Source organism: Apostichopus japonicus, chromosome 7, assembly GCF_037975245.1.
Source record: "Apostichopus japonicus isolate 1M-3 chromosome 7, ASM3797524v1, whole genome shotgun sequence".
Classification (NCBI taxonomy): Eukaryota; Metazoa; Echinodermata; class Holothuroidea; order Aspidochirotida; family Stichopodidae; genus Apostichopus; species Apostichopus japonicus.
Genome location: NC_092567.1, coordinates 11,856,497 through 11,871,738, shown reverse-complemented (window position 1 = coordinate 11,871,738; position 15,242 = coordinate 11,856,497). Strand labels below are relative to the sequence as shown.

The window sequence follows — 15,242 nt, the reverse complement described above, 5'->3', positions numbered from 1 at the left end:
CATTTGGGCACACATTTTCTTTTACGCTTCGCGCCAACCCATAGTGGCGCTACGCTTAGATAGTATGCAGGTGCGTATCCAGGGGGGCGTTGGGGGCGCGCGCCCCCCGGGTAAGGAAAAGAGGAGAGAAAAAAAAAGAGAAGAAAAAAGGGAAAAGGAGGGGAAAAAAGAAAAGGAAGTTTACCTACAGGCTTCGCCCTTCCCTGGCAATTACTCGCTACACGCCTGTTCGAATTTGTAAAGCAAAGAGCAGAATAAACATATCAATGAGCATTGAAATGCATGTTCCACGATGAACAGCCTCAAAAACTGTCAATGTGTATAGTCAAAGGCGTAGGAGCCAGATTGGATTTGGGCGCTGTTATGATTTGCCCGAAAAAAAAGCCAAAATTTTTCGCGCGCCGAGCGCGCATTCAACATGTCGATGCCAATATCATATAGGCAAGATCGGTCATTACATTGTATGGCATCGTGTACCGCACGGTCCGTGAAAGTTGCACAGTATACCGCCGGATGCTAATATAAACAACCAAATGTCTTATGTAGATGGAGAAAAAGCATACAGATCCATTTATGTCGAAACTCTCTTTTACAGTAGTAATGTCGGCCAAGCTTACAACTTTATTTAAATTACCAAGGAGATAATTTTAAGCTATTCATTTTTCTTTCAGTAGGTGCCCGAAAAAAAATGGGAAAACAATTGGGGGGGGGCTGCAGCCCCCGCCTCCTACGGGACCTACGCCTATGAGTGAAGTGTTCGGTTTCGATATACCTGATCTCGGAAATATCTGCTATTTTTCTGTTCCTTCAACCAAGTTTTGTAAAAGCCATTATAAGAGGTTTTAATATTTGTACACCAAATAAATTAACTGTTTCGGATTTTTCGAAAATTTCCTCACCAACATTCTTCATCATACTTTCCTCTACTAGTTCAATTTTGACCTGTCTGTTAGGGGTTCAAGGAGGTTTTTCTATATTGGTTGTCTATAGATTGAATTTTTTCCAACATTATGGGTATGTTTTCAAGTGATTTTATTCACGAGAAAAGTGAATTTTCAAATTCTCAACAAGTAATGGGCTTAAAACCTTGAAAAGTGGGGCTTTCGGATATTGTGGGCCGTGACGTAGAATAACCTACAAAAGCAATGATCCATAGGACATGCAATGAGGTCGAACATAATGTGTGACTGGTGACAATCTTCAAAAAGGTTATGGATGGAAAAAACTTTTGGGAAATACTTGGTTCTCAGGCAAAAGTGTACATCTGGTTGCTCATTTTCAAGCCCGAGAAGTGCCATTTCCGGTGATCTGGGGGGTATCAAAACCAGAAATTTTCTTGTACGCTCCACACCAACCGATGGTGGCGCTCCGCTTAGATAGTAATTCGCGCCCCCCCCCCCGGGTTAGAAAATCCTGGATACGCGCCTGGTATGCCTTCACAATTTGCCCCTTCCTTGGAAAATTCCACAATTTGTTACTAAATATCACCAAAGAAACGTCAGAGACTTTCACCGAAAGTAGTTTTTACTTTTTCAAAATGAATTAGCTAGACGGACTGCATCCGTAATGCAATTTGGTTTGCCGATAAAAAAGGAAATCAGGGCTGTAGCAACCAGTTACTGTATATACATTTACACATCTACATATAGGCCTATATATATATATATATATATATATATATATATTTATATATATATATATATAAAATATCACGATTTATGCTAACAATTTTGGGGATGAAAGTTGCTAAGCGCCTGCACCCAAGCAAATGTCCCCCCCCCCCTTCCCAATATTTGAAACAAATCGCCGCCCCTGTCAAAAGCTCTGCGAGAGCTCGCTTTCGGGAACACAATACAAGAGGAGAAATGAGTTTTTGTCTTCTCTTTTCGTACTATATCTCTTCCTCCCTCCCCTCCCCTTCCCCTATGGATGTCACCATCAGATATTTCTAACCATCTGGTCCTTTCAAAAAGAAGTACTTTCTCTCGTCGGTGAGTACTTTGATCAAAGTAAAAATTTTATATCCTAATATTCAATAAACCACCAAAACAGGTGTCCATTTGCTAACTGAAATAAGTTGCCAGTAGGTTTACATAATCTATCCCTAGACCATCCAATTATAGGTGACATTATAACTAAGTATCCATTACTCAATTTGACCTGTCACTGGTTATCTGTATAAAGTGCCCAAATTGAAATATATCAGGACTTCTACTTTGGTTAGTCTAGAAGGCTGTTGTGTGTATTTTCTTACGTATTATTATAACAATTCCACAAAAAGAAGTACTGAAATGGTTATAAGAGTTGTAACTCGACCAAGTATTTTGTTCAGCTAGAATTCGAGCTTTAAGTTTGGGAGTCAGGACAAATTAACATGAGTGTCTATGACTTGGGAATCTCTGATATAGTATTGATCAGGTTAATCCTTGAATTGATCTCTTCCAATTTATCTAAATTTGGATCAATGAGACCAGTCCATCATGTCTACCAGTACATGACTGGTGAACTTTCACATCCTCCTTATTTCCTCACTAAATCATTTGCACTCATGCTAAAGGCCTTGCTTTTAAGCCCTTCTTTGTCAGATTAAGAGATGGTACTCCCGATAGCATAGAGTAGCGTGGGTAAGCAGATAGGGAATACTGATCTTGCATTGAGATTTAGTAATGGTTAGGCTAGGAAGCCTTCAAATCAGTTTCAATAACTCAAATAAATGATTAAAAAGCTCAAGATAATTATCTTTATTTATTCTCCCATATTCCTGAATAAGTGATTTGAAGAAAAAAAATGAGTTCTCTCAGGTAACTTACAAATTGGTCATGTAAAAAAATATTATTATAAAACATACTGGAAAACATCAACACTTTAAAAATATTACTATTGCTGTAATTAATTAAATACTTCAAAGAACCAATCACAAGTGAAGTCAAGATGTTTCCAGTAAGCTCAGTCTAAAGTACACGCATGTTTCCTGACATTAAAAGTATTTGCCTGGAGTACCATTGTTCTGAACGACTTAAATGTAGGTGTTACAAAATACAAATTCCCAGCCTGTTCTTTAGATCCAAAGTTAAAAACTGGAGTTAATACATTCCAAGGATGCAGCAAACGAAGTTAGCTTTTACGGACTTTAATGTATTGCATGCCACAATATGATATTCTCTTAAAAGGAATGTAAAAAAGTGTATATAATAATCAAGGGCGTAGGAACCGGGGGGGGGGGGGGGGGCTGGGGGGGGGGGGGGGCGCCAGCCCCCCAGTGAAAAATGTGGAGGGGCGGAAGTATCATTCCGCCCCCCCCGCTTCGCAAGTCAGAAAACCCCTTTTTCATTTCCAAATGAGAAAAAAAACCTCATTTGGAGCACCAAATTGCATCTAAGGCCAGGTGAAAATACAAAATTAAGTTTACAAAATGGAGTGGGTGTTGAAGTGTGCTATATTGCACCAAATCGCATCTGAGGCTACCTGGAAATGCAAAAAATTCCAAAGGGGAGGGGGACACCCCTCCCCTTAGACCCCTCCCCAGGTCGGCCATCAGTCTTCAGCCCCCCCACTCAAAAGTACCTTCCTACGCCACTGATAATAATAGTAGATGCAAGAGAGATCTCATGAAGTGTTAATATACAATATATAACTGCATTGGCAATTATAGTAAATTGCCTCAAATATCAAAATTGATTACAAGTAAAGACAAAATGAACGTAAACCAATGCATTTTTTCTAAAGGGTAGGGATTTGATATCAGAACCAGAAAGTCATTGTGAATCAAAATGATGACTTTTCACGGCACAATAAGTTGGCACAAAAGGCCTGCCATGGTTAATAGAGAATATCTATCAGTTCATGGACCAAAAGAATATGCTAAATGTTGAAAAGCTTCATATGGCCTACTACTAACAAAAACAAACATAATTGTAAACATGTTAACAAATTGAGGTAACATTTTGTGTTTTGTGTGTGTGAGTGTTATTCCAGATGTAATATTGTAGTTTCTTGGGGGATTTTTTGAAATTCGACAATGCGAATATAAAGTGAGTTTGGTACATTTATGCTTAAACAGTATAACAAAGTTCTACCTTCCAACTTTCATGAGATTCATAAGAATAATATCACAAGTCGAATTGTATCAGTCATAAACATGCTCGGCTGCTTAATTCTCTGCTTGAGACTTGTTAAATTTAAATTGTTTGATCTCTTTACCATTTCTAAGTAGTTGATAATGGATTCTTCTCTTCTTGATAATTTTTCCTTACAATAACACCTCGAATAAGCTATGTTGTAATCAAGTCTCCACCACATCAATATAGTTGTTGGTAATGACGTAATAGTGTTATTTTATGTACCACATGGCAAACGTTTAATGTTATTCTTTATACCCTTCTTTACTTAAGTTACGAATGTAAAGAGTGTAAGTTACGTATATAAAGAGTGGAACTGAAGATTTCAATGTAATGTCATTCAGTGCATTGATAAATAATTTAAAACAAAATTTTGAACTGCAAAATTGTAAGCAATGGTTATATTGAATGAAAATGGGCGTGATTCCTGCATGGCCACACGATATGCAAGGTATCCATTTGAAAATGCGCCCTTTAATACGACTGCCATTACAGTTTACCTGCCTCGAGCATTTTAATAGGCTCTCACAGTAGATCACAGGAAATTTGAGCTGTGCAAGTGACTTTTCCACACTCGTTTCCTTTGCTAGGCTTGGCGAATAGATTACGTAAAACACAGGCTAACTGTCCAGACTAATAACCTTGAAAGGTGAAGAAGTGGGCAGTGACGAAAAATGAACTGCTTTCTTACTAAAGGGCGGTTTTTCAATAAATAGCTTCTGACTAGCGACCCCAGAAGAAATGTCAATATAGGAATCATTGACAAATTAAGGCAGGGTACCTCAGTTTCTATATCGCAGGAGTTGTGATGCTGAGGTGACTGGTTCAAATCCGTTCCATAGAAATTGTTATTTGGTCTTTTCCATCCAAATGAGCATGTGTTATAGTTTTGTTACTCAATGTACTTGAACATTATACCTACTTAATCCAATCCAAGAATGTTGCACTTATTTTTTTCATAAACTTCAGTTGTTCATTCAGTACCAATGTTATAAGATCGTCGTTGATACCTGTACTGATTTATTCTGATCTGGCAGTTAGGTGGCTGATTTATACTGATGTGGCAGTTACGTGGCTGATTTATACTGATCTGGCAGTTAGCAGTGGCGTCTGTGTATCATCTTCGGGTACCTTCAGTTTCCTTTCTCTAGCCTTTTGACAGTCTGTACCCCTGCAGTAAGATACATTGCAACAGTTGAAACAAAATGTGAACATAGATCTACCGTAGATCATCTACGTTATAATGCAAATAAAGTTTAACATTGTTTTACCCAGTTCTATTCAAAAAATATAGTTTTGACTTTGCTGGTTTGAACAGGCTGCAGCGACGTCATCTATAATTCATTCTTAAATAGATATTGTTATATAATATATATATATATATATATATAAATATATATATATATATATATATATCAATTAAGTATGGCCGTCACTGCATCCTATTTGATATACACATCCTACATACAAGTGTGTATCCTTTGTATATCTTAAACCCATAAGTAGTATATATCATGCTGCTTCACGGGGGGAGGGTGGGGGGTGGGGTTTGAAGTAGCATGATGTATACTACTCCCTTATTGGTCAAGCCTGTCTATAGAAAAACAGTCCTCCTCAAATTCACTCAAGCATTAATAATTTGTTACTTGATATCATAAACTACCCCAAATACTGCCATAAGGATTCATCCTTGAGTGCACCTATTTAATTGACCAGTCACCTGTATGATTGTAAACACAAGTGCTCTCATGGCCAGTACTACTTTCTGGTGTGCGATGACAAGTTTGGCTTGACACTGAAATGATACACTGTGTGTTTAATCGTGAAATTGTTCCGAAGAGCGTTCAGTATGGCTAGCATTACCAACTCCGGTAGATATTCAATCTCCCGTTTTTGGCCAAAAACAGGGGATTTGGGTGGTATTTGCTATAGGCAGGGATTATCGTAATGATGGGGATTTGTGTATGTTAACTCAATAAATCACCAATCGTACGAAAAAATACACATAAAAATAACTTACTGCCATACTTCCCGGAATTCGCTAACCTGTATAAAAGAAGTCAATCATAAATGACAGCTGTAATTTTATTGTATGACAAAATAATTCAAATTGCAAAAGTATATGGCTGTTAGGGATTTGTGAAATCACATTGTCAATCAAATGAGATTAGAAAATATGGAGCAATCAACTTAATGTTTCCCTTATTATTACTTTTTTCATAGTAATATGAGTTAATAGAGTAAAATTAAGAAGCTAATTGCTTGTTATGTCTTATGAATCCGTGAATCACTAATGTTTTCTAAGATCTAGTAGCAAGCCTTATGTAACTTATATAAAGATAGCAAAACTCAACATTTCCTATTTGCGATATGTAATCTATTCTTTTGTGCTCAACGTGCACACAGCGACCATTTTTTTTTAATCGTCCCTTTCAAACATTATTATATTTCTATACATGCCAAAAAATGTTCAGATTATTTTGTAGGTTAATGATCAATCTCCTCCATTACAATTTTCATCCAGATAAACCACTAAATCTGTGTGTATTGTAATACATTACCTACCTCCTTGCTGTAAACTGCATCTGTCACATCGAGCGTACGATCATCATACTATAAGTTAGATACAATAGGAAGGTTTATGAGCTTTACCAATATGACGTCACAAAATCACCCCGACAGTTATGAGGTGAATCAAGAATTAATTTTTCTTTTCAATTCAAACAAAGAAGGAAGTATGCTACAAAGTAAAATGTTACTTTGGGATGAATATCAGCGATGCTTGGGATTAAAGTTATATCAATAATATATGTCATGTGACACTTTGACGACACTCTGATGACGTTAATATTCAAACTGCAATAAGGAGCACGTACAGTATCTGGTAATTACAGGAGCAAAGGTGACAAGAATGAATGATCTATCAACTGTTCTTTGTTGCCTATCAACCTTTTTGATATTTATGTAATGGTATCGGAGACTGACGCTGATCAAAAGTTAATGCAAAGACTATACGATACTGGACACACACGCAGCAGTTGTAACTGACAGTGCGAAGCAATTGATTCTGGATTCGAAAACTCAACTGTTGTTATACAGAAGATAATTGCATTAGGTTTTCATCTATTACTTTCAGGCAAGATGCACGACGGTACTGCAATCAATGTTAATTTAATGTACTTGAGTGACCACAAAAAAAAAACTCTGAAAACTAACCGGTTAAACATTTTTAACTAACCGGTTAAACATTTTTCCATATTCCCCCTGAACTGTTAATTGAAAAACAATCATTCGATACGAACACTGGTCAAAGTAAGGTTACACAGACATTATGTTATTCTGTGTAATTTTTCATGTTACTTGATTCAATATGTGAGTCCACCTCAACAATCTGAGCAAAATATATTGATGCATCTTACCTGTCAAACTGTTCCTTTCTTTTATTGATTCATTTTGAAAATCACTTAACAGTTGTTGGGGAGTTCCGACTCTTCGAATACATTAATACTTCTTTCCAGATAATTATATAACCAGTTGTCAAGCAATAGGTTAGTGAAACATGTTTTAATAAGTTGTTAATACTCACCATCCATCTACCAGATTCAAGGTTGAGGTCATAAATTTTGCCACTATCGTACGGTAACCAAGTGACTAAAATGAAAGAGGTTACAATGCCATGATTAACAAAATAAAAATAAAACATGATTATTTCACTCCCAGACACCCCAATGACCTACACTACAGTAACATAAGCCTTGAGCAATTTATTGTGAAGAGACTGTACAAGAATCTGCTACGCCCAGCTATTTTACATAATTACATTAACATGTAGAACATGCGCAAAACAAGGCAGAAGGGCAAGTTTTGCCATCATTCTCTGTTCTGTTATCGAGTGAAAAATGTAACTTTCATTTATGCGGAAAGCTTTGAAACGGGATAAACCAGTTTGTGTATCATTGTTTCTTTAAAACATTTAACCTGAAATTCTTTAGAAAAGCATAACATTAGATAATAGTTAGATCCCCTTCACTGGCATGTATCATGCAAAGGCAAATGTTTGATGCACAGCATATGTAACATACTGGATGTATTACATGTAAACCCTGATCTGGAGATATTCCCAGTCTTAAATTACCCTCACTGCATATTATTATTGTAACTGTAGAACTTCCTGAGGGTATCTAATATTAATTCAGTCTGGTTCTTAATTCCTCACCATATCTCTGTGGTGGTATGTTTATATTTAGACACCTAGTGTATGTATAATTGTCTAGCAGTGACAGACACTCTGAATACACAAGTCAAAACAACATCTCAGCCAGCTGTACCACCTCTCTTGAGTCTTGTATCAAGCTTATTACTGCATGAAGCATGTATTAGAATATAAGACTACACACTTTAACCTTCCCAACCATACCATGAATAACATGTCCCAACAGGGGATTGTTTCCTTAGGTAGCCGCCCTGACCTGGTACGAAACAGCAGAGGGAGACTGTGGATGCAAAGCCCTCACACCATTCAACCTCATGAGCTCAACATTCAGGAAGGACATGCATGACTAACTTTTCTTCTGTTCCCCCCCTTCTCCCCTTGTCCCCCCTGTCACTCCTCTTCCCGTATAGCTCTCTTCCACCCCCTTCTTTTTCTCCACACATTTCTGTCTGTGTCCTCCAGTTTACTCCCTACCCTGATCCCTTAATCCTCTCTCTGTATCTCCTACCGCTCCTCTTCCCCTGTTGGTTTCTTTCTTCTCTCCATCCCTTGTCTATTAATCCTCTTACATCTATCTCTTTGTGTTCACCCTGCTCATTAACCTGTTTGTATTCTGTGTGTGTTTTTGTCCCTTCTGTAACTGATACTTTTCATTTAGCCTCTGAAGAAGTTCCTGCTACTGTAGGATTGAAATGTCAGGCCAACTTATTTTTACACATTCTCTTACACAGGCTCCTTAGTGGATAAGCAGCATGCTAACAGTTTTATTTCATTTTGAATATAAAACAAGTTAGAAGGCTTGATGTCTCCATCATATCAGAATCGTCTATAAATATACATCCTTTGCTTGATGTTTCACACATTTAATTTATTATTTTAATGATAACATCAGGCAACCAATGATAAGTAATACAATTTACATTATTGACTACAATGATTGGCTGCTGTAATAATAGTAATCAGTATCAGATCATAACATTAATGTACAAACTGTCGATATTGATCAATCAACAGAAGTAAACCTGAGCATTCGCATAAAGTACCTTTCACTTTCCTTGACTTCAATATTGAAGGAATATCCTCAGCAGCAATAGACTGGGGCAACAGACAAAATAAGAACCTGTGAAATAAAGCAGAACCATGAGTCGGTCAATTGCCTGATCACAATTCACAAAAAGTTATCCGATTTTATTTTTGGTAAATTTTTCAGACGATCACTGTCAATGACCTGAACGAGTAAAGCATTGACAATAACACAGACGATAAAGCTAACCTGTATATCATATATAAACAATGAGTAAAGCTATTCATTAGAAGGAAAGTCATTCAATGATATAGTATTTGTTTTGCGAAATATTTGAAATATATCTTATTTTCTGCCAAGTCCCTAAAATGACAATTAACCCGAACAAAGCACCACTCCTCACGATCCAAATGTAGAGTTTAACAACAAGGCGAAGGTATAAAATGGGTCTGTAAATACTCAATTCAGAAACAATAAAGTTCTGTCCTGTGAGAGTATCTTTTCACTTGACAAATAGTGATAAAACTTTGTAGGTATTTATGCCTATTTAAAGTGTGAAAGTGGTATCTAGGTACGCATTACTAAGATACGATATTCATTGAAATACTCACATTAGCTTTTCCAATCGCTGTGAATGTTGTGCAAACATCAATATGCCAGCAACCTCTGTCTCTGTCAGTTCTCTTCCCTCCTCATATGTATCTATCGATAGCTTCTTTAATGACACAGGACAGGACAATTGTAGCCCTGAACAGAGGATGATGTTACCAGCATCAGCCTTGGAGAAGGATTGTAGAAGCTCCAGATGGAAGATGGGGATCTGAAGGAAGGTAACATACGATTCAATCAACACTGAAATGATTTAGAGCTATATCGATTATTTATACGATTATAACCTACTGTGGCCAGTAACTTTCCTGAAGGTATCACTTATCCATCTTAATACTAGCATAAATCCACTCCTCGCATTATTACGATTAGGCTTAAGTTTGTTTATTGAAATCTAACATTAATATTAACAGAAACAACATTTTTCTTCACCATTATTAAAATGGGTTGATCCAACTTCTTTATCTAACATAGTACACAATGTATAAAAAGACAGTAACACTCAAGTGAATAAATGCATGAAACATAAAATGGGGAATATGCCTGATATATGAATGATAACCTGGATGAAATATGGACTGTTAGACTAGGAATGTAGTGAGAAAATTTCTTCATATGAATTAGTTATGTTAAACGTCCTGTTGTTATTGTGTCAAACCACACACCTTATGAATTATAGATATATTGTCACTACAAAGTGATATGTAATCTTTAAATCATCTTGTGTTATGTGTGCCACTAGCTGGAGTACTCCTTGGAAAAATAATTCATTATGATATGATTATCTTATGTGTACATTTAGCGTGAAAGTTAGTACACTGTGAAGACCAGTATAGTTACTAGGATTAAAAGTTTAACAGCGTTTGAGTTCGCTCAGAAAAACTTGCGTCCCTGTAGTCCTCCATGAAAAATGCAATGTAAAATACCTCTACAGGAACACATAATACTGAGCTATGACCCCTGAAAGCACATTGGCTTGTGCACGACAAGAAGCCGATAGTGATAGGTCTATGCCATGCACAAAAAATCATCAAATGATAAACCTGTAACTATTATACACCAACACAATGATTTTCAAAGTTCCGAAGCAAAAAATTTTACCGCAGACTAGTTACCATATATGCTTTCCTAGATCACACAATCCATACTACCATGCAGTAGTATGGATCACACAATCCATACTACTGCATGGTAAACAACTTCCTTACAAAGTGTGTGTGAAATGTTATAGGCTATGCATATGCTGTGAATGTTGGAAATTCATGTTAAGTAATAGGAGTGCTTAGAGAGAACATGTAAAAGTAAAAACACTGCATGATTAACTCATTTGATTGAGCCCCTTAAATTTTGTAGAAAATATAAATAGATCTCGACGACACAAAACACATCCCTAAAGGCCTAGAACTACTTGCTCACAACTTTTATGAAGCCCTGTCGTAAGTTACCATTAACAGTTAACCAATGCAATGTTATTCATAAGTTTTATTTAAATTGAACAAAGTTTTCCCTTTCCTCAACCACCATTGACACTTTGGCACAACCCCGGCCAGTTCCGACCCATTGCCCCTTACAGTATGTAAATAACTCTTCACACGAAGTCCAATAAAAACTCAAGCTTCAATAGCTACTTTTGACGATGTATGAATGTTGCACAAGAAAAATAAATCAGTGGGGCACACGGTCAAAGACAGTGCGAAAAACTTTGCAACAAAGAAAGTACTGCGGTATCAATGTACATATTACTTGAGCAACTCTCAATGTGGAGAGAACAAACGTACTGTGAGGTCAAAATAAGTTTTAAGTATCAGAGATGTTAGGTTCCTACAAAATTCCTAACTAGTCTCAACTCACAAATTGTTTTGATCAAAACAATGACTCAAATATTACGTGATATCATAGAGAAAATTCAACCAAAATTTCATACCATGACTGTCAACAGGGCCTAATGTTATGATATTTGAATGCACACATATGATAGCTTATAGCACAAACATTGTCATCTCTACACGGGAAAGTAATGTACATGTTGTTAATTTACATAATGTGTTCATTGAGCACTACAGACATAAGAATGTTTCCAGACAATAGGTAAGGAACTATTAGCCAATCAGATCATGGGAAGTTTGGAAAAGAACCATGACTACTGTTTGCATGTAAATCTCTGTAATGTAAATGTTGTTAGAACGAGTTATACTCCGTACCTTGTGGTTGATTGCTATGATTTATTTGCTTTAAGACAAATTCAATCATCAGAATGATTGGAAGAAATTTTGGTTATCCTGAGGTTTGGAAAATAATGTTCATTCAAAAGATATTCATTCAAAAATTTGTTTTGTTATGTTTTGCATATAGGCCTAGTTCTGAGTGTGTGTACTTAGGGTTTCCATCCTCGGGACGCAATGTGAAGTGTTTGCGTCCATCTCTGGAATTTTGCGTTCCGGATGCAAAATCCTGCATTCGTAACACTGTGAAAGACAATGAATCAAATTTTTAAAATAATTTGACTGCTATTATGCAAAATAATACTATCGTATCTTCATAAAACACTTAATAATGGGGATGACATATCTAGTACATAATGGGGATGATGTATTTTGACATATCTAGTCCATCATAGGGATTTTGATATTTGACCACTGACTTACATCATTGTTAGATGCGTTCTTCAGTAGCTGCAAAGTACAATTCTGTTGTAATTTACTATCTTTAGTCCAGATCTGTAACCTCTCTGAACACAGTGACTCAATAATATTGATATTATCAACCTGAAAATAAACACAAAATGAAGCAGTGTAAACTTATCTTTCTGTTTTTACTTTTTTTACTATTCTAATTGTAGTATCATTGGTATTACTATAGCTTAAAGAAAATCCATTGTTATGAAAATAAGTCAAAAACACATCCAGCAAAACGTCCTTTTCATACTACAAGACTTATCACTATGTACAGTACAGAAAAGTTCAAAATACTCTCAATAGAAAAGAAACGTCATACAAGGTTTCCTTGAGTATCTTCAGTTGATTAATGATCTGAATTAATTAGTAAACAAAAATGTCCAATGACCAACTCATATTTTAAAATATTGTTTCCACAATCTAGAACTACACATTATATTCCCTAAGCTATGTCACGATCTCTGTCGTTGTCTAGTGGTTGTCGGCATTTACACTACTGTACTTCCAACTTGTTCTGCACTAATGGACACACACAATAACAAAAAGCCCTGGCAACTAAAAGCAAAAGAATCATACCTCCCAATCACCAGAATGGAGATTCAGGCTGTAACCGTAGTCTCGCCAGTATACTATGATGACAAGTATGTAGAAATATGTTAAATTTAAAGACATTTTAGGATTTATGAAGGAGAGGAACTAACTTTTTCACATAAATGAAACGTATACCTCTACACTAAAAATGGAACACTTAAGACCTAACTTTGATTTTGGTGTTTTTCATCCAATAAATATGGCTTGACTTAAAACGACACGATTTCAGTGTTTAGACTTAAGTAATGTTCTTAAACAAATATCCTAAGTATAGATAGGTTAATAACATTGCCATTACAGTAGCTTGTACCAAAAGAATGTGTCGAGCAGGACAAATCATTCAGGCGGTTAACACTTACTGCTCCTGAAATCAATGTAATCCTCCTGACAAAGCAATTTATTTTGTCATATTTTCTACTTTTGCATCATTCTTGCTTTTACCAAAGGCTTACAATCTGCTTTTTGCACTTCTAATGAAAATGTTACAATATATTATTTCTCATATCAACTCCTTGATGACTAGATTTAATCAAATTATCAACCAATACTGACAGAATCTATAGTTACTTTTTATTTTCCTAGATATCATCTCTGTATTGATAGACTCTTGAGAGGGCGAAAGAGGCAGCAGACATTCACTGAACCTTTGAAGTAGAAAGGAAGAAACAAACCAACATGAGAGAAAGATAGCAAAACAGTCTTGCTATGAAGCCAATTCCATATAGGAAATGATTAGGAAGTGCTTCAAAATGATTGGAATCGAAACACCTTACTGCGGACATCATTTTGCTGTTTAATATGAACAAATGAGCCCATAACTGCAGGAAGGTAATAGTGTAATGTACAGTATGTTTAGGCTCATCCTTAGGTCGTGCTAGGAGTCCATGAAAGGAATTGGTGAGCAGACAATCAGATAGATTGTAAAATAAACTTGTTTGTAATACAATTCCACGCACAGTATGTTGTCCTCCGTTTTTAAGAGTGGGGATTATCTCATACTACCACATTACTGATTCAATCCTCCAAAATTCATGAAGAAATTCGTTGGGTTCAATTACACCTTGGCCTCTTTGATGATACTTATCATATCATGTAAGACATTTTCCCAATGGTAATGAAAATTATTCTTACCTTCCAAATTCACAACTGTCATTGTTTTTTTTTGTTATAATTAATGCTGTGATGGCTAGTCATACCAACATAAACAACTCATCTTTTTTCATGATTGTAACACTAAAATTTCTGATAACAGTGTATTTCTTTATGATACATCATTTACCAGTTTTGTCAGAGCTCTGTGTTTATCTCTATTACTTTGGTAAATCAGTTATTTTAAATGTAACAAGAGGGAATATTTTTACAGTAGGTACAGTACATAGTATGATAACAAAAACAACAGATTCAACTTACGACAGCTCCTTAACAGACTGACAACGAAGCGCAAAACAGAAGATGTTTGTTAACTGTATCTCTGATATTGCATACGGTTCATTTCCCTCCTTCTCAGTCTCTATGTGTATCTTTTCTACTGTCACTAAAGGACAGAGAGAGAGGCCAGATTGGAGTAAAATGGTGTATCCATCACACTCCTTGAAGGCCATGGTCAGGTGTAGGCAAGCTATGGTAATCTGTTAGAGAAATGAACAAGGTTAATGTATTGTAGTTATCCTATAGTTAAAGAATCATGCTACATTATGAACGGATGGAGGGTTTTATGTAATTGAGTTAGACCAGTGTTTTAATGAAGTGTTTCGAGAAACTTCTTCGTAGCGAAATATTGAACTGTATTCCATCACTGGAGAAAATACCAATTCGCATATCGCAGTGGCAGATCGATGGGGGATGCATTTAATACCATTTGCTGTTCTAAATTACTGGACATTATGAAGGCGCACGTCAGTGACAATGTAATTATACTACATTATAATTTCCTGTTTGATCGCACACAGTTTGTTCACTGTAACAGTGTCAACAGTGATAGTCTCGTTAATAACACTGGTGTTCCACAGGGT

General features: G+C 36.1%; 1 protein-coding gene across 6 annotated transcripts in view; it reads right to left on the bottom strand.

The window, feature by feature from the left end:
- Positions 1–2,732: 2,732 nt before the first annotated feature.
- LOC139970018 (NACHT, LRR and PYD domains-containing protein 3-like) overlaps positions 2,733–15,242 on the bottom strand; it is a 28,932-nt gene continuing 16,422 nt past the window's right edge. For all 6 annotated transcript variants that reach the window (XM_071975545.1, XM_071975544.1, XM_071975542.1 and 3 more), the window contains 10 exons: positions 14,641–14,858; positions 13,798–13,874; positions 13,216–13,268; positions 12,610–12,729; positions 9,967–10,175; positions 9,375–9,451; positions 7,705–7,769; positions 6,684–6,731; positions 6,139–6,164; positions 2,733–5,289 (listed from right to left, as the gene is read on the bottom strand). In XM_071975545.1, coding sequence (XP_071831646.1) covers positions 5,199–5,289; positions 6,139–6,164; positions 6,684–6,731; positions 7,705–7,769; positions 9,375–9,451; positions 9,967–10,175; positions 12,610–12,729; positions 13,216–13,268; positions 13,798–13,874; positions 14,641–14,858 — 984 coding nt within the window. In that variant the 3' untranslated portion in view covers positions 2,733–5,198. The remainder of the gene's footprint in view (positions 5,290–6,138; positions 6,165–6,683; positions 6,732–7,704; positions 7,770–9,374; positions 9,452–9,966; positions 10,176–12,609; positions 12,730–13,215; positions 13,269–13,797; positions 13,875–14,640; positions 14,859–15,242) is intronic.